At 42.6% G+C, this 19,901-nt stretch overlaps 1 protein-coding gene across 1 annotated transcript in view; it reads right to left on the bottom strand.

The window, feature by feature from the left end:
- The window catches only part of slc35f1 (solute carrier family 35 member F1), a gene marked incomplete at both ends in the record, with an annotated part of 131,260 nt that extends 121,326 nt beyond the window's left edge, over window positions 1-9,934 (bottom strand). Inside the window, one exon of the mRNA XM_084149449.1 lies at window positions 9,825-9,934. Within this exon, the coding sequence (XP_084005575.1) occupies window positions 9,825-9,934 (110 nt within the window). The remainder of the gene's footprint in view (window positions 1-9,824) is intronic.
- Window positions 9,935-19,901: the final 9,967 nt, after the last annotated feature.

Here is a 19,901-nt window from a genome sequence, read left to right as displayed (position 1 = left end):
ATTTTGATGAATTTGTTCATACTATTTCATCCTTCCACACAATATAGTCCCGACACAAATCTAGGGTCGCTACCCAAGCTGGCTGGTCGTTCGTTCTATCTGTTCGGTTGCTAAGAGATGCAACCCATTCATTACGAGGGGTTTTTCATACTGGCTGGCAACGTTCTTCCCTTGCTTGCTAGCTAGCCAACTACGGCTAACTCACAGTCACGTCAAACAGTGCAGCCAGAATAACAACAAAGTATCATAATTTGAATTTGTTTAAGCTGTTTTCTAGTTACATTTATTTGGACACATCCATAATAATGAGCTAATGATGCGCAATTTCACCTGGCATAGAAAATGTGCTTTCTCTTCAGGACAGAGGAGTTAGCCAACGACACAGCTAACACAATCACTTCAAACTGAAGCTGGAAAGACTGCACTTTGTTTCGTTTTACCTGTTTTCTATTGACATTTCATTGTATATATCCATAAAAATTATGCTTATTCATGATTTTGCCTGGCTGAGAAAAGCTGCCTGCCTGTCTGTCTCATCTCGACTCCCGACCCCTACACGTTCATTACTATGGGACAGCTGGAGATCAAATTTCAAAACTGAAACAGTGTTCCAAATGTCAGAGTGACAGACAGCAAGGTGTCACGATCGTCATAAGAGGCAGACCAAGGCGCAGCGTGATATGCGTACATCTTTTAATGAGTACTTTAAACACGAACAACAAAACGATACGTGAAGTCCTAAGGTTAACAAACACAAACCTCTCCGGAACAAGATCCCACAAATGACAAGTGCAAAACAGGCTGCCTAAGTATGGTTCCCAATCAGAGACAACGAGCCACAGCTGTCTCTGATTGGGAACCACCCTGGCCAACATAGAAATAAACGATCTAGAAAGAAACACATAGAAAACAAAACATAGACACTACACACCCTGGCTCAACATTTAAGAGTCCCCAGAGCCAGGGCGTGACAGTACCCCCCCCCCCAAAGGCGCGGACTGCGACCGCGCCACACAAACTCAAGAGGGTAGGGGCTGGGTGGGCATTCCGCCTCGGAGGCGGATCCGGCTCCGGGCGTGACCACCACTCTCTCGCTACCCCCCCCCGTAGCGCCCCTGGTCTGGTCTGGCCCCGCTGGCCGGAGCTGGACTGGACACCGGTGGAGCGGATTGCTCAGGCTCCGGTGTGGAGCAGCTGACCGGTGTCTGACCAGGCACCGGTGGAACAGGCACGGGCTGTGCCGGACTGACGACGCGCACCACTGGCTTGGTGCGGGGAGCAGGAACGGGCCGGACCGGGCTGACGACGCGCACCCCTGGCTTGGTGCGGGGAGCAGGAACAGGCCGGACCGGGCTGACGACGCGCACCACTGTCTTGGTGCGGGGAGCAGGAACAGGCCGGACCGGGCTGGCGACGCGCACCACTGGCTTGGTGCGGGGAGCAGGAACAGGCCGGACCGGGCTGGCGATGCGCACCACTGGCTTGGTGCGAGGGGCATGAACGGGTCGGGCCGGACTGGGAACACGCACCACTAACTTAGTGCGGGGAGCAGGAACGGGTTGGGCCGTACTGGGAACACGCACCACTAACTTAGTGCGGGGAGCAGGAACGGGTCGGGCCAGACTGGGAACACGCACCACTAACTTAGTGCGGGGAGCAGGAACGGGTTGGGCCGTACTGGGAACACGCACCACTAACTTAGTGCGGGGAGCAGGAACGGGTCGGGCCGGACTGGGAACACGCACCACTAACTTAGTGCGGGGAGCAGGAACGGGTTGGGCCGTACTGGGAACATGCACCACTAACTTAGTGCGGGGAGCAGGAACAGGCCTGACCGTACTGGGAACACACACCACTGGCCTTGTGCGGGAATCAGGAACGGGCCGGACCGGACTGGTGACACACACCACTTGCTTGGTGCGAGGAGCGGGACTGGGTTTCCTCATAAACCTCCGCTCCCTCTGCTGCCTACTCAGTTCCTCTCGCCGTGCCTCCACACTCTCCTTCTCCCTCCTGACCAATGGCCCCCGTAACCTGGTGGCCTCCTCTCCTAGTCCACAAACTCGCCCTGTAGCTGCCTCCAGCAGCCCCGTCATCCATGCCGTGTGCCCCCCCAAAAAAATGTCTTGGGGTTGCCTCTCGCCTGTCCAACGACGGCCCGGTTGGCGCCGCTTCTCCTCTCCTGCCTGGACATCCTCCCTCATCGCCCTCCGGTAGCGGACGGCCTCCTCCTCGGTGATCTTCCCCCAACCGAGGAGGACATCCACTAGCATTACCTCCGGCGTTTGCTCCTGGACACGCTGCTTGGTCCTTAATTGGTGGGATCTTCTGTCACGATCGTCATAAGAGGCAGACCAAGGTGACACAAGGTTTATACAAATCTCCGCTAACTGCTAGTCTAAAAGAAATGGGAGATAATGTCTAGATGCTTTTTACAGTGGAGATAAAGTTTATAAATAGTCTGGCTGGGCTGATGAGACAGTGGATTGCGTAGTGAGATGAAACAGAGTACATAGGCATTTCAACATCATAGCTTTAGCCGGTGGTAATTTGTGGAATAGACACCGGCTGGAATGCGGTTTTAACCAATCAGCGTCCAGGATCAGACCCACCCGTTGAATAATTTATATTATAAACTGGGTGGTTCGAGCCCTGAATGCTGATTGGCTGACAGCCGTGGTAAATCAGACCATATACCATGTGTATGACAAAACATAAAACATTTTACTGCTCTAATTACGTTAGTAACCAGTTTATTATAGCAATAAGGCACCTCTGGGATTTGTGGTATATGGCCAATATACCACGGCTAAGGGCTGTATCCCTTAGCTGTGGTATATTGGCCATATACCACACCCACTCGGGCCTCATTGCTTAAATATTCCATTCCATCACGTCATGGCATCAGCTAATCCAAGCTTCTGCAAACATAACACTTCACAACCCTGATATACAGAAACAGATATAGATATATACAGTACCAGTCAAAAGTTTGGACACACCTACTCATTCAAGGGTTTTTCTTTATTTTTACTATTTTCTACATTGTAGAATAATAGTGAAGACATAAAAACTATGAAATAACACATAAGGAATATCTGGAATAGTATAACAGTAATCCTTCTACCCGCCCCTCCCCCACCCCCCATTTAAAACAAATATGTGGAGTGGTTGTCCCACTGGCTATCCTAAGTTGAATGCACCAATTTGTAAGTCGCTCTGGATAAGAGCGTCTGCTAAATGACTTAAATGTAAATGTAAATGTAGTAACCAAAAAAGTGTTAAACAAATCAAAATATATTTGAGATTTGAGATTCTTCAAAGTAGCCACCCTTTGCCTTGATGACAGCTTTGCACACTCTTGGCATTCTCTCAACCAGCTTCATTGGGAATGCTTTTCCAACAGTCTTGAAGGAGTTCCCACATATGCTGACTACTTGTTGGCTGCTTTTCCTTCACTCTGCGGTCCAACTCATCCCAAACCATCTCAATTGGGTTGAGGTCAGGTGATTATGAAGGCCAGGTCATCTGATGCAGCACTCCATCACTCTCCTTCTTGGTCAAATAGCCCTTACACAGCCTGCAAGTGTGTTTTGGGTCATTGTCCTGTTGAAAAACAAATGATAGTCCCACTAAGAGCAAACCAGATGGGATGGCATATTGCTGCAGAATGCTGTGGTAGCCATGCTGGTTAAGTGTGCCTTGAATTCTAAATATATCACCGACAGTGTCACCAGCAAAGCACCCCCACATCATCACACCTCCTCCTCCATGCTTCACGGTGGGAACCACACATGCAGAGATCATCCATTCACCTACTCTGCGTCTCACAAAGACACGACGGTTGGAACCAAAAATCTCAAATTTGGCCTCATAAGACCAAAGGACAGATTTCCACCAGTCTAATGTCCATTGCTCGTGTTTCTTGGCCCAAGCAAGTCTCTTCTTCTTATTGGTGTCCTTTAGAAGTTGTTTCTTTGCAGCAACTCGACCATGAAGGCCTGATTCACACAGTCTCCTCTGAACAGTTGATGTTAAAATGTGTCTGTTACTTGAACTCTGTGAAGCATTTATTTGGGCTGCAATTTCTGAGATGCAATTAACTCTAATGAACTTATCCTATGCAGCAGAGGTAACTCTGGGTCTTCCTTTCCTGTGGCGGTCCTCATGAGAGCCAGTTTCATCATAGTGGTCCTCTGTAGCTCAGCTGGTAGAGCACGGCGCTTGTAACGCCAAGGTAGTGGGTTCGATCCCCGGGACCACCCATACACAAAAAAAAAATGTATGCACGCATGACTGTAAGTCGCTTTGGATAAAAGCGTCTGCTAAATGGCATATTATTATTATTATTATTATAGCGCTTGATGGTTTTTGCGACTGCACAAATTTTCTGGATTGACTGACCTTCATGTCTTAAAGTAATGATGGACTGTCATTTCTCTTTGCTTATTTGAGCTGTTCTTGCCATAATATTTTACATTTACATTTACGTAATTTAGCAGACGCTCTTATCCAGAGCGACTTACAGTTAGTGCATACATTATTCTTTTTTTTTTTCTTCATACTGGCCCCCCGTGGGAATCGAACCCACAACCCTGGCGTTGCAAACATCATGCTCTACCAACTGAGCTACCTCCCTGCCGGCCATTCCCTCCCCTACCCTGGACGACGCTGGGCCAATTGTGCGCCGCCCCATTCGTCTCCCGGTTGCGGCCGGCTACAGCAGAGCCTGGATTCCAACCGTCTCTCACAGTTGAAGTGTACCTATGATAAAAAATTACAGACCTCTACATGCTTTGTAAGTAGGAAAACCTGCAAAATCGGCAGTGTATCAAATACTTGTTCTCCCCACTGTACATACATACATATAAATACATATACAGTTGAAGTCGGAAGTTTACATACACTTAGGTTGGAGTCATTAAAACTTGTTTTTCAACCACTCCACAAATTTCTTGTTAACAAACTATAGTTTTGGCAAGTCGGTTAGGACATCTACTTTGTGCATGACAAGTAATTTTTCCAACAATTGTTTACAAACAGATTATTTCACTGTATCACAATTCCAGTGGGTCAGAAGTTGACATACACTAAGTTGACTGTGCCTTTAAACAGCTTGGAAAATTCCAGAAAATGATGTCATGGCTTTAGAACCTTATGATAGGCTAATTGACATCATTTGAGTCAATTGGAGGTGTACCTGTGTATGTATTTCAAGGCCTACCTTCAAACTCAGTGCCTCTTTGCTTGACATCATGGGAAAATCAAAAGAAATCAGCCAAGACCTCAGAAAAAAGATTGTAGACCTCCACAAGTCTGGTTCATCCTTGGGAGCAATTTCCAAACGCCTGAAGGTACCACGTTCATCTGTACAAACAATATTACGCAAGTATAAACACCATGGGACCACTCAGCCGTCATACCGCTCAGGAAGGAGACGCGTTCTGTCTCCTAGAGATGAACGTACTTTGGTGCAAAAAGTGCAAATCAATCCCAGAACAACAGCAAAGGACCTTGTGAAGATGCTGGAGGAAACAGGTACAAAAGTATCTATATCCACATAAAACGTGTCCTATATAGACATAACCTGAAAGGCCGCTCAGCAAGGAAGAAGCCACTGCTCCAAAACCACCATAAAAAAGCCAGACTACGGTTTGCAACTGCACATGGGGACAAAGATCATACTTTTTGGAGAAATGTCCTCTTGTCTGATGAAACAAAAATAGAACTGTTTGGCCATAATGACCATCGTTATGTTTGGAGGAAAAGGGGGCCGCTTGCAAGCCGAAGAACACCATCCCAACCGTGAAGCACAGGGATGGCAGCATCATGCTGTGGGGGTGCTTTGCTGCAGGAGGGACTGGTGCACTTCACTTCACAAAATAGATGGCATCATGAGGAAGGAAAATTATGTGGATATATTGAAACAACATCTCAAGACATCAGTCAGGAAGTTAAAGCTTGGTCGCAAATAGGCCTTCCAAATGGACAAGCATACTCCAAAGTTGTGGCAAAATGGCTTAAGGACAACAAAGTCAAGGTATTGGAGTGGCCATCACAAAGCCCTGACCTCAATCCTATAGAAAAGTTGTGGGCAGAACTGAAAAAGTGTGTGCGAGCAAGGAGGCCTACAAACCTGACTCTGTTACACCAGCTCTGTCAGGAGGAATGGACCAAAATTCACCCAACTTATTGTGGGAAGCTTGTGGAAGGCTACTCGAAACGTTTGACCCAAGTTAAACAATTTAAAGGCAATGCTACCAAATACTAATTGAGTGTATGTAAACTTCTGACCCACTGGGAATGTGATGAAAGAAATAAAAGCTGAAATAAATCATTCTCTCTACTATTATTCTGACATTTCACATTCTTAAAATAAAGTGGTGATCCTAACTGACCTAAGACAGTGCATTTTTACTAGGAATAAATGTCAGGAATTGTGAAAAACTGAGTTTAAATGTATTTTGTTAAGGTGTATGTAAACTTCCGACTTCAACTGTACATATCCTTTTTTTAAATATATTTCCCTTTATTACTTTCCAACCCCACCACCCCTTCCCTAATTGGAGTAAACTAATGAACAACAACGCTTAGGCCTCTACTTCCAGCTTATACAGTGGGGAGAACAAGTATTTGATACACTGCCGATTTTGCAGGTTTTCCTACTTACAAAGCATGTAGAGGTCTGTAATTTTTATCATAGGTACACTTCAACTGTGAGAGACGGAATCTAAAACAAAAATCCAGAAAATCACATTGTATGATTTTTAAGTAATTCATTTGCATTTTACTGCATGACATAAGTATTTGATCACCTACCAACCAGTAAGAATTCCGGCTCTCACAGACCTGTTAGTTTTTCTTTAAGAAGCCCTCATGTTCTCCACTCATTACTTGTATTAACTGCACCTGTTTGAACTCGTTACCTGTATAAAAAGACACCTGTCCACACACTCAATCAAACAGACTCCAACCTCTCCACAATGGCCAAGACCAGAGAGCTGTGTAAGGACATCAGGGATAAAATTGTAGACCTGCACAAGGCTGGGATGGGCTACAGGACAATAGGTAAGCAGCTTGGTGAGAAGGCAACAACTGTTGGTGCAATTATTAGAAAATGGAAGAAGTTCAAGATGATGGTCAATCACCCTCGGTCTGGGGCTCCATGCAAGATCTCACCTCGTGGGGCATCAATGATCATGAGGAAGGTGAGGGATCAGCCCAGAACTACACGGCAGGACCTGGTCGATGACCTGAAGAGAGCTTGGACCACAGTCTCAAAGAAAACCATTAGGAACACACTACGTCGTCATGGATTAAAATCCTGCAGCGCACACAAGGTCCCCCTGCTCAAGCCAGCACATGTCCAGGCCCGTCTGAAGTTTGCCAATGACCATCTGGATGATCCAGAGGAGGAATGGGAGAAGGTCATGTGGTCTGATGAGACAAAAATAGAGCTTTTTGGTCTAAACTCCACTCGCCGTGTTTGGAGGAAGAAGAAGGATAAGTACAACCCCAAGAACACCATCCCAACCGTGAAGCATGGAGGTGGAAACATCATTCTTTGGGGATGCTGTTCTGCAAAGGGGACAGGACGATTGCACCGTTTTGAGGGGAGGATGGATGGGGCCATGTATCGCGAGATCTTGGCCAACAACCTCCTTTCCTCAGTAAGAGCATTGAAGATGGGTCGTGGCTGGGTCTTCCAGCATGACAACAACCCGAAACACACAGCCAGGGCAACTAAGGAGTGGCTCCGTAAGAAGCATCTCAAGGTCCTGGAGTGGCCTAGCCAGTCTCCAGACCTGAACCCAATAGAAAATCTTTGGAGGGAGCTGAAAGTCCGTATTGACCAGCGACAGCCCCGAAACCTGAAGGATCTGGAGAAGGTCTGTATGGAGGAGTGGGCCATAATCCCTGCTGCAGTGTGTGCAAACCTGGTCAAGACCTACAGGAAACGTATGATCTCTGTAATTGCAAACAAAGGTGTCTGTACCAAATATTAAGTTCTGCTTTTCTGATGTATCAAATACTTATGTCATGCAATAAAATGCAAATTAATTGCTTAAAAATCATACAATGTGATTTTCTGGATTTTTGATTTAGATTCCGTCTCTCACAGTTGAAGTGTACCTATGATAAAAATTACAGACCTCTAAATGCTTTGTAAGTAGGAAAACCTGCAAAATTGGCAGTGTATCAAATACTTGTTCTCCCCACTGTACATACTATATACATTTTATGGACACAGTCAATTTTCCTCTCTTTCTTATTTCTCATGTGTTTTTTCTAATTTTTTCTTATTAATTATACTTTTTTAAATATTAAATGCTGCACTGTTGGGTAGGGCTTGCGAGTTAAGCATTGACAAATAAAACTTAAACTTGAACTTTATGTCAGGGATGGTCTATTTCATATCTCTAAGAATAGAAAGAGTTATTGTACTCTCGGACAGCTCAGTACAGTAACTTCCAGCTGGTCCGAGAAGCCTTGAAGCTTGATTCTTTGTGCAGCCCTTGGCAACAGCCCTGTTAAGAGATACAACAGGGAGTGACAACAATAGCCCCAGAGCAGCACAGTGGGCAACCCGATCTGAGTCTGCACAAATTACACCTTGCAGGACATTGTTCTCTGGCTAAATGGGAGAACTAGGAATGAAAGGGCCAGCAGATGGCAAGGAGAGGAGGAGAGTAAATAGCAGGCCAACCAAGACAAGAACACCAGCTGTCATCCTCCACTGTGCCCTCTCATTGTTGCAGCTGGACCTCCATTACCCCGTCTGAGGCTCAGAGGTACACACAACAAGCTGATACACAAGCACATGCCACACACATTCCACAAGAGAGGAAACTACCACTTGCTCAAGTCTAGAGTGTACACCCACACACACTTCTTAAGGTGATATGGCACTGGTAAACACACACACACACACACAGCGTTGATCCAAACCAAAGTTTAGGAGAGAGAGGAATAAAAGCAAGCAACAGAGAGTATTCATTTAGCCACTTAAGACACTCTGGTCCTGGGGTGTGGTAATGAATGTCTGGTCTTTTCTGTCTAGGGGTGTCGATGACTCAAGTAAACCATTATTTTCAACCTATGAGTCTCCAACAGGTTTTATACTAGAACACTTGAATAGGCTTTGCTGAAAGACCCCCACGGGCACAAGAATACGAACTCATTATGGATGGGGGATACACACAACAGTACAAAGACCATCCACTGGACATTACTCTGATGACCACTCTTAAAGAATTTGCAGAGACTAGTAGCTTAATCACTATTATTTTCTGACCAGTGAATAGCCTACAATTGTTCATTTGAACCCCCAAGAATCTGGAATGTTGGTTTTGGTCTTTTGGACATAATTTGAGAGAAAAAGTAACACCCTTTAAATGCATCAAACAAGCAGGATGAAAAAACAAACATTTCATAGGCTATAACACATTATCCATCATTATGAGGCCAGACAATAATAAATAAGCTAGGTAATTGTGATTTACGCTATTGTTTCCATACAAATATAAAAAAACACATAGCCAAAAACAATATTTCAATATTGATTGAAAAGTGATAATGTATTATAAAACTGTATGTATTCACACACTATGCTGAAATATGTTTTCTTTCTCTGACCAATGCTCTACTGTTTCAGAAGATGATGACGTTTTGATTAACGTGCACTGAATTTTTAAACTTGACAAGTGGTGCTTTCCAAAATAACCGAATGAATCAACAATCATAGGCTATGTCAAATGATTCTGAATAGTATGCATTTTTTAAAATCCCATTTGGTCCAGTAGCATAACATGTATCATCCTTACCTGCTAAACACTTTTCTTATCCTTTGAACCATGGTCGGCGATGACGTGATGGTTTCAGGAGGCATAGTCTCAATAGTGGTGACAACATGATTCTGCTGTGAGGGTATCATTTCTGAAGTAAAGATTTAACTATCAGAAACCAGGGCGCATTCTGCTCGGTGCAAGATGACTTAGGCTCGGGCTACTCCACGAGGGTCGAGATCCGATTCTCCGAGCGCGCGATTGACAATCTCAGCATTCCATAATTCACACAGGTGAAGATGATGCTGACGATATTGGTGTATTTCCAGAGTGAGGAATGTGTGTTGGTCCCACAGCCTTTGGCGCGCGGGGGGCTCATGCAAGATGCACCTGTTCCCCAGTGAAAATGTTTGCAGAGGTACCCCGGTTCGTCAGTGTGTATTTTCTAAATGCCTTCTCCGGACTGTGCCGTGATTCTGAGAGGCGACTCGTTTTGGATGAGACGTACCTTTATTAGCCACCAGGGGGAGTGCTTTCACCACAGATACTGGTGTTGACCCAGTGTGTCGAACCTGAGGAATAAGCCCACTGATTTAGGCCTACCTGGAATGTAACAGCAATGTAAATAGCCTCCAGAAGTCAGATAATTGTGCTCTATGTAAATAGTCCCTACTAATAGTCTGGTGTGTGGTTATAACAGATAAGCAATGCATGTGTAAATGGTTAAAAATAAGCTTATGGAAATGACAATTTAACATCATTTCAGTAATACCTGATGTAAACCTAGGCTTTTACTTTTTCAGTTTCAAAAGGGTCTGGACTATGAATATTCTGCAGGGCCTAATTATTATTTTAAAGGAAAATAAGAAGGAAATATTTGTATATTCATTTCAATAATTGTCATCATCCATATCAGTTGAATCATAGCAATGTTTCTAGTGCCTATGAATATGTCTACTATATTCACTATACCTCGCTATATCTCGCTACCTTGAAGTCAAGTTAGCTGTCGCATAGTCTTGTGTGGCCAACCTTTGAAATCCTGTCTCGAAGCCTGAAGCCAGAGGTCCAAGGCTGCTGTCAGAGAGTTTGTAACTAAAGCACAATCAAAAACAGAGAGCTGAGCTCTGCTTCCTATAGTCAGAAAGAACCTCAACACAAACCTAGTCCTTTTTTCTCTCTCTGCTTGTCTCTTCCCACACAGGGAAATATTCTCAGCCAGTCAAGACAGGCTTTATTTGGAGCTGTCAATCTTCTGGTTGAAACCCCATGAGTCGGAGTCACTTGTGAACTGTTCTCCACAATCACACTGTTTGCATCTTTAACAGGAAGTGTGTTATCAAAGGCTTCCAAGATTAAACTCCATGTTCTATGAATGATGAAATGTCGTCTGAACAGCAATGGGATGAAAGGGTCTCTTCTCTCGGATATAGAGAGGTGCCATGTGTAATTCTGCAGCAGCACAGTGTATGAGAATCTGGAGATACTGTGTTGAATCATCGTCATCATAAGTCATGATTGTAATTCAAATGGCCATGCTACACCTTGTCAGAGGAACTACAGCCTCTTATTTAAAAAAAAAAAAAATTATCTCCAGCACCACCCCAACATCAACATATGTAAAAATGGCAAGTTTCTATCTTTTGTGGAAAAAAAAGATACAGGAAGATACGTTTTTTTCAATGACATCATCGATGTGCATCATGTGATTTTAACCAATTATGAGTATGAATTGCCTACTAAATGCCTACTAATTGGTTGATGTTGTCATTGGAAACACATCTACAGCTATCTTTTTTTTACTACAAAACCGAAACGTGCCATTTTCACTTACAGTGCCTTCAGAAAGTATTCACACCCCTTGACTTTTTCCACATTTTGTTGTGTTACAGCCTGAATTTAAAATAGATTAAATTCATATTGTGTGTCTCTGGCCTACACACAATACCCCATAATGTCAAAGTGGAATTATGTTTTTAGACATTTTTACAAATCAATTACAAATGAAAACCTGAAATGTCTTGAGTCAATAAGTGTTCAACCCCTTTGTTATGGCGAGCCTAAATAAGTTCAGGAGTAATAATGTGCTTAACAAGTCACATAATAAGTTGGATGGACTCACTCTGTGTGCAATAATAGTGTTTAACGTGATTTTTGAATGACTACCTGATCTCTGTACCCCACACATACAATTACCTATAAGGTCCCTCAGTCGAGCAGTGAATTTCAAACACAGATTCAACCACAAAGACAAGGGAGGTTTTTCAATGCATTTCAAAGAAGGGTAGATGGGTATAAAAAAAAAAAAGCATGGTGAAGTTATTCATTACACTTTGGATGGTGTATCAATACACCCAGTCACTACAAAGATACAGGCGGCGTTCCTAACTCAGTTGCCAGAAAGGAAGGAAATTACAGAGTTTAATGGCTGTGATAAGAGAAAACTGAGAATGGATCAACAACATTGTAGATACTTCACACTACTAATTGACAGAGTGAAAAGAAGGAAGCATGTACAGAATACAAATATTCCAAAACAAGCATCCTGTTTGCAATAAGCCACTAAAGTAAAACTGCAAAGAAAATGTGGCAATGAAATTAATTTCATGTCCTGAATACAAAGCGTTATGTTTGGGGAAAATCCAACCCAAGACATCACTGAGTACCACTCTTCATATTTTCAAGCATGGTTGTGGCTGCATCATGTTATGGGTATGCTTGTCATTGGCAAGGACTAGAGAGTTTTTTATGATGAAATGAAACGGAATAGAGCTAAGCACAGGCAAAATCCTAGAGGAAAACCTGGTTCAGTCTGCTTTCCAACAGACACTGGGAGACAAATTCACCTTTCAGCAGGACAATAACCTAAAACACAAGGCCAAATATACACTGGAGTTGCTTACCAAGACGACATTGAATGTTCCTGAGTGGCCTAGTTAAAGCTTTGACTGAAATCGGCTTGAAAATGGCTGTCTAGCAATGATCAACAACCAACTTGACAGAGCTTGAATAATTTAAAAAAGAATAATGTGCAAATATTGTATAATCCAGGTGTGCAAAGCTCTTAGAGACTTACCTAGAAAGACTCACAGCTGTAATTGCTGCCAAAGGCGTTTCTAACATGTATTGACTCAGGGGTGTGAATACTTATGTAAATTATATACTTTTTATTTAAGTCATTTTAATGGCTCAGCTCAGCAGTCCCTCTGCCCTGGAGAACTGTGGGGGTTTCTCTAGCCTGGAACACCCTGTGGATCAGTCAGCCTGTGTCATACACACACACAAACACACACACACACACACACACACACACTCCCTTGTGATTTTCATTGGCCAGCGCTACTTTACTTCTTCTGTTTCCTGAGGGAGAGATCAAACAGGTAAATAAATAATTAATTAGAAGCAAACAGTAAAAATACCTTAGAGTCGATGTCCAGAAATCGAATTAGCATAATACAAAAATCCCCATCAAGATCCGTCTGTTTAAGATAGCGATATCTTTTTTGCATGGGCTGCGTCTCAATCCACCATATCAAGAAAACGTCTGTAGCGTCCAAATGGTTAGGGCTACAAACTAACATGACCTCTCGTAAGATTCACACAGACCCCACACAAGCGTCATGGGATTTGTCTGAAGTCGGTACCACCAATGTGCCAACTTCTGTCTGTAGCGTCCTAACTGTTTGGGCTACATACTAATATGACCCCTCTATGGAAAGTTGAGACTTTCACAAACATGATAGTGTTCTCCGTCTCTGACAAATGTCAGTATGGGCCGAAAGGTTCATGGAAGTGAATGGGGCATTTCCATGTCAAAGATATACGGACAATTCAACGATTTAAATATTAAGTTTTTTTTTCTGAGCTTTCTTATATCTCTCAGATAGACACTTAACATACTTCCTTTTGATTTATTTTTGGACTATCTGTTTTTCCATGTATGAATCTGTTATTCAATGCATTTCTATGACCTAATAGCAGTAAGGCCAAATTCAATGTTTAATCAAAGCTTTTGTAAAAAAAAATTAAAATGCATACCTACAGGGGTCCTAAAATTCAAAATAAAATAGCTAAATGATCCTTGGTATGACCATCTTAAAACAATTCCATATGTTAGGCCCAGCAACGGGCGCTTAAACCTTACTACAATGAATATCAAACCCCACTCACATGCGCCACTGCAGACGGCAGGGGTTTCTTGGGGTCGTTGCAGCCCCTATCAAGTGCTTCCACAGCCTTTATCAGTTTGAGGCACTTTATTACCTGTGCATCTGGAAACAGAAGTAACTGTACTTTCCTGTCAACCTGCTGCACAATTCAGGTTGACTAATTCTTACTCATCTGTTAATTAAGCACAATGAAACAATTAAATAAAGGGGTGATTGGCAGGTAAATTGATCAAGTAAATGGTTTCACCCTGGCAGATTTCAGTATTCTGCCACATTCACCTGGAATTGCCAAAGGTGTGCCAGAAGGTTAGAGGATGATTTAGATATTAGTTGTTGAGGTTGTCAGCAGAACCACAGCCATGATAGGAGAGTATTGCAAGTATGTATGAGTATTTCTGCACAACAATACAGACGTTCCGCTGTGGCAGTGGCAGTTCTGAATGGCCATTATATCTCTGTTGCGATAACATTTTGCAGTAGCCTATTCTTTATGTGCTTGATCATGATCAAAGTGAATAAAAGAGAAATACCCAAAATGTCTCCCAGCCAAAGTTTGACTTTCAGTGATCCCAATAAGCTCTTTGTGTGAATTATTAGTTTCCGCAGACTTCCAGAAGAGAGATGGTCAATAGTGACTGTTGGAGAACTGGGGTCACAGAATTAGCTGAGGACAACTGGAGCAGAGACGAAGCTCAGGCTAGCTGTTAGCAGCTATGGATTTAGCCCATCCTAGACCGCCGATAGAGGCTGGGTTCTGTGAGACCTTACAGAGACAATGGAACAGCTTTGGACTTAATATGGGGAGTAATCGCTGGACTATGTGTGTACAAATGGGCTTACATTACTTTAGAAATGTCTGACTATATTTAACTATGCTGGGTGTTCTCCTTCCTCTAGTTTGGTCTCAGCATGAAATTCTGAAAACAGTAATTTCTCAGAATGTAAGCTAATTAAGTTCAATTCTATTTCATGATGTGATTAAGAGAAAGTAGTAATTTCATTGTGATGAATCATAGTCTTTGTTTATGGGCTGACCTGATGACACACACCTCTACTGTCTGTCTCAAATCATAAGACCCATAGCAGATTGTTATTACAGCAAGAGAAAGATGCAGTCAAGGATGTACCTTGTCAATGTATTGACCTGTGTTGCTCCCAACAATACACCTGTGTATGTAATGAATCCATCCAACTGTTTGGACCGAGGCCAGTTAGAATACTCCAGCTATTATCTGATAACACACACTTTAATTAGGCTACATATTACGTTATTATTATGTAGTCATTCAGATGTGGTTTATTTACATTTGTTGGTACATGTTGCTTCCTACAATTATGTAGACATGGTTTTGGAATAAAATATACAGTGGGGAAAAAAAGTATTTAGTCAGCCACCAATTGTGCAAGTTCTCCCACTTAAAAAGATGAGAGAGGCCTGTAATTTTCATCATAGGTACACGTCAACTATGACAGACAAAATGAGAAAAAATATTCCAGAAAATCACATTGTAGGATTTTTAATTAATTTATTTGCAAATTATGGTGGAAAATAAGTATTTGGTCAATATCAAAAGTTTCTCAATACTTTGTTATATACCCTTTGTTGGCAATGACACAGGTCAAACGTTTTCTGTAAGTCTTCACAAGGTTTTCACACACTGTTGCTGGTATTTTGGCCCATTCCTCCATGCAGATCTCCTCTAGAGCAGTGATGTTTTGGGGCTGTCGCTGGGCAACACGGACTTTCAACTCCCTCCAAAGATTTTCTATGGGGTTGAGATCTGGAGACTCCAGGACCTTGAAATGCTTCTTACGAAGCCACTCCTTCGTTGCCCGGGTGGTGTGTTTGGGATCATTGTCATGCTGAAAGACCCAGCCACGTTTCATCTTCAATGCCCTTGCTGATGGAAGGAGGTTTTCACTCAAAATCTCACGATACATGGCCCCATTCATTTTTCCTTTACACGGATCAGTCGTCCTGGTCCCTTTGCAGAAAAACAGCCCCAAAGTATGATGTTTTCACTCCCATGCTTCACAGTAGGTATGGTGTTCTTTGGATGCAACTCAGCATTCTTTGTCCTCCAAACACGACAAGTTGAGTTTTTACCAAAAAGTTATATTTTGGTTTCATCTGACCATATGACTTTCTCCCAATCCTCTTCTGGATGCACTCTAGCAAACTTCAGACGGGCCTGGACATGTACTGGCTTAAGCAGGGGGACACGTCTAGCACTGCAGGATTTGAGTCCCTGGTGGCGTAGTGTGTTACTGATGGTAGGCTTTGTTACTTTGGTCCCAGCTCTCTGCAGGTCATTCACTAGGTCCCCCCGTGTGGTTCTGGGATTTTTGCTCACCGTTCTTGTGATCATTTTGACCCCACGGGGTGAGATCTTGCGTGGAGCCCCAGATCGAGGGAGATTATCAGTGGTCTTGTATGTCTTCCATTTCCTAATAATTGCTCCCACAGTTGATTTCTTCAAACCAAGCTGCTTACCTATTGCAGATTCAGTCTTCCCAGCCTGGTGCAGGTCTACAATTTTGTTTCTGGTGTCCTTTGACAGCTCTTTGGTCTTGGCCATAGTGGAGTTTGGAGTGTGACTGTTTGAGGTTGTGGACAGGTGTCTTTTATACTGATAACAAGTTCAAACAGGTGCCATTAATACAGGTAACGAGTGGAGGACAGAGGAGCCTCTTAAAGAAGAAGTTACTGGTCTGTGAGAGCCAGAAATCTTGCTTGTTTGTAGGTGACCAAATACTTATTTTCCACCATAATTTGCTAATAAATTCATTAAAAATCCTACAATGTGATTTTCTGGATTTTCTTTTCTCAATTTGTCTGTCATAGTTGACGTGTACCTATGATGAAAATTACAGGCCTCTCTCATCTTTTTAAGTGGGAGAACTTGCACAATTGGTGGCTGACTAAATACTTTTTTTCCCCACTGTATATACTTTTATTATGGCATTGTCATTGAGATTTTATGTTGGGACTATTATTCTGAAAATATCCTTCCCAGACTCACCTGCGTGTGAGGAGGATTCACAGGAGAGATGTGTGACAGATTAGTGAAGTGATGGAGCTGTAACCTGTTCGTGCTGCTGCTACTTGGAAGGATTAAACTATAGAAAATAACTTGATTGTAACCCGACTTTATCATGGAACCCACGGGTCCTTCGGAGGTGATAGATAATAATTAGGGTTACAATTACATGTTTCTAGACACAGCTCTAATCATCCATCAGCTGGAAGTTGAAAAGGTCCTGTGAAACATTTCCATGCACCAATACTCCGGCTCTCACGTATCAGAGTTGTCATGGAAACATATGACGATCAGGGGGGAGCTGTAGTATTTCTGCCACACACACACAACACAGCCAGACGCACAGGCACACTCTCTCTCTCTCTCTGGTCTCTGTGTGTCTGCTCCACTCAAGAGTCACTTTCAATACAGGAGGGAATCCTCAGAGACACCCTTAGTTATTTTGTGGCATGTACTCTACACACATGCAGCCTTGTACATGTTCAAGGACTGATCATTGCTTTCAACATGTTGTTGTAGTACTATGCTGCTGTCTCTTCATATTTAGTAGCCTACAATCCTTTTGAGTGCCAGTCTTTAGCGTTTCTCAAGGCAGCCCTCGAGGTACTCATAGATTAATCATGATAACTAGGCATTAATAAAACAAATCAGCCAAGGACAAATCGTAAGCTGAGATGCATCCTAACCTTTGGGACAGAGAGAGAGAGAGCGAGAGATGTCGTTATTAGAGGAATAAGCACACATAGCGGTATCAGTCACTGTCAGATAATTGGGGCTCTGTCTGAAGGGCTATCAGTAGCCAAACCCTATTTCCAATTTCAAACCCAGTGTGGTGTAATGATCCATCAGTGGGACATTCATCTTAGCTGGAGTGTGTTAGTGGAGCATGGCTTCCCCAGCTACAGACAAACACCCTGAAAGCAAAGAAATAACAACTCAAGTGTCTACACTAAATATAGCAGGCTACAGCATTCAAATCAATAAAACAGGCAACTAGCGGGTCTTAATAAAACAAAGTCCGTGGATGTATTTATGTCTTCCCTAATGTGTCCCGACTAGGCTTGTGGGTTATAAAGGGATCTGAAAAAAATGAGAAAGAGGAAGCAGCCCGCACACTGCTCTTGGTAGTATCACTGCTCTTTAATAAGATTTACGTATCGGCCTCAAGGCCAGCAGCTCTGATGAAGGCCTTGAGGCAGATTCGTAAAGCTTATTAAAGAGCAGTGATACTATCGAGAGCAGTGTGCGGGCTTCTTCTTTTTTCTCATCTTATTCAACTGTTACCATGCACCTGCAAAAAAGATAGCTCAGATGTGCGAGTGCCTTTTGAACTTATAAAGGGATCTGAAATTATGATTTAGCCTTGGCTTCAGGATCTTATTCTGAATCAATGTGCTGTGAATAATTCATGTAGATTTACTGACACTGGGATTGGGCTTTGCTCTTTTAAATCGATTGATCGGTTACTATTCATAGTCCCAACATGCTGTGATATTTGTCAAACAAACCCCAATGGGTATTTACTGCAGTTTACTGTCAATACTGAATCAAGTCACAATGGGGGACTGCCACAGGTTCTAAAAAAGGAATGCTGTGTACTGTAGTAGACCAAGGTATGTTAATGCTGTTGAGTGATTGATCTTATGAGGATGAAACTATAGAAGTGAACATATAAGATCAGCAGTTCAGTTTATAACCAGTTTTCCTTTTAATGTTCCATCTTCATTTTAAATAGGTATACAGGTCATTTGTTTATATCATTTTTCTGGATCAATAAAAACAGTTTTACACATTATTTACAATCATACACAGATTAACAATGTGGTTGCCGTGGTTATTTCAGCACTACACAGGAAACATATTATTAAAAATGTGAAAACCCCGACCAGCCCTTACCCCAGCTCATAGTGGCTTTGGCACCGTTTAAAACTAGAAAGTCTGTCTGTCTGTGTGTGTTATTTCCCCCTGCACCAGACTGAAAATGAAAATAAAAATAAACATTCACATATGAAGTACAAGCCTCCTACAAGGTCACATCTTCATTATGTTTTTTATTTCACAGCTCTATTTACAGTTAGCTGCTCAGTCAGAATACGGGGAGCCACCAGTGCTTTCTGGCATCCCCTTCTTGATCAATCAGCTGGGAGACCAGAGAGCAGTTATTGGGAAGGAAAGAGTAATGAAAATATGCTTTTGTTGTTCTGCCTATACATCATAACTGTACAAACTATGTTAATATCTCATATAAGACTTTCTGTTCAGTGGCACAATGGTATTGCATTAAAAAAATCAAACAAATGTGAATCTAGCACTCACGCACTGCAGTCATTGATATTCCAGAAGGTTGGTTCTAGAATGGGTAGGAGAATATTGTCAGCTTGGCTTCCCAAGCTGTGTCAGCAGAGCATGTGCAGACCAGCTGGTATTCTCATGTAAACGTCTGTAGTTTCCGAACGGTTTGACCTACAAACTATTATCACCACTCTATGGAAAGGGGAGACTCTCCCCTTTGTTCTACGTCCCCCACAAGTGTCAGGAGACTCGTCTGAAGGTAACCGGTACCGGTAAAAAAAAACGAATGGAAGTATGAAGGTAGTTTTGTGCCTACCCCAAAAAGGGGTTAAATATGTGTAAAAAAAAAAAAAAAAAAACATTTCTTTTTTATATATATATATATATATATATATATATATATATACTACCAGTCAAAAGTTTGGACACACCTACTCATTCAAGGGTTTTTCTTTATTTTTACATTGTAGAATAATAGTGACATCAAAACAAAGACATCAAAACTACGAAATAACACATATGGAATCAACTTTTGACTGGTACTGTATATTTACAGAAAAATATATGGGGGATTGGATGAGATGTAGAAAATTACATAGATTATAGCTTCCATC

Source organism: Coregonus lavaretus (assembly GCF_964263955.1).
Source record: "Coregonus lavaretus genome assembly, chromosome: 31".
NCBI classification, from domain to species: domain Eukaryota; kingdom Metazoa; phylum Chordata; class Actinopteri; order Salmoniformes; family Salmonidae; genus Coregonus; species Coregonus lavaretus.
Note: the sequence above shows the minus strand (reverse complement) of the source record. Positions and strands in the feature narration are given on the sequence as shown.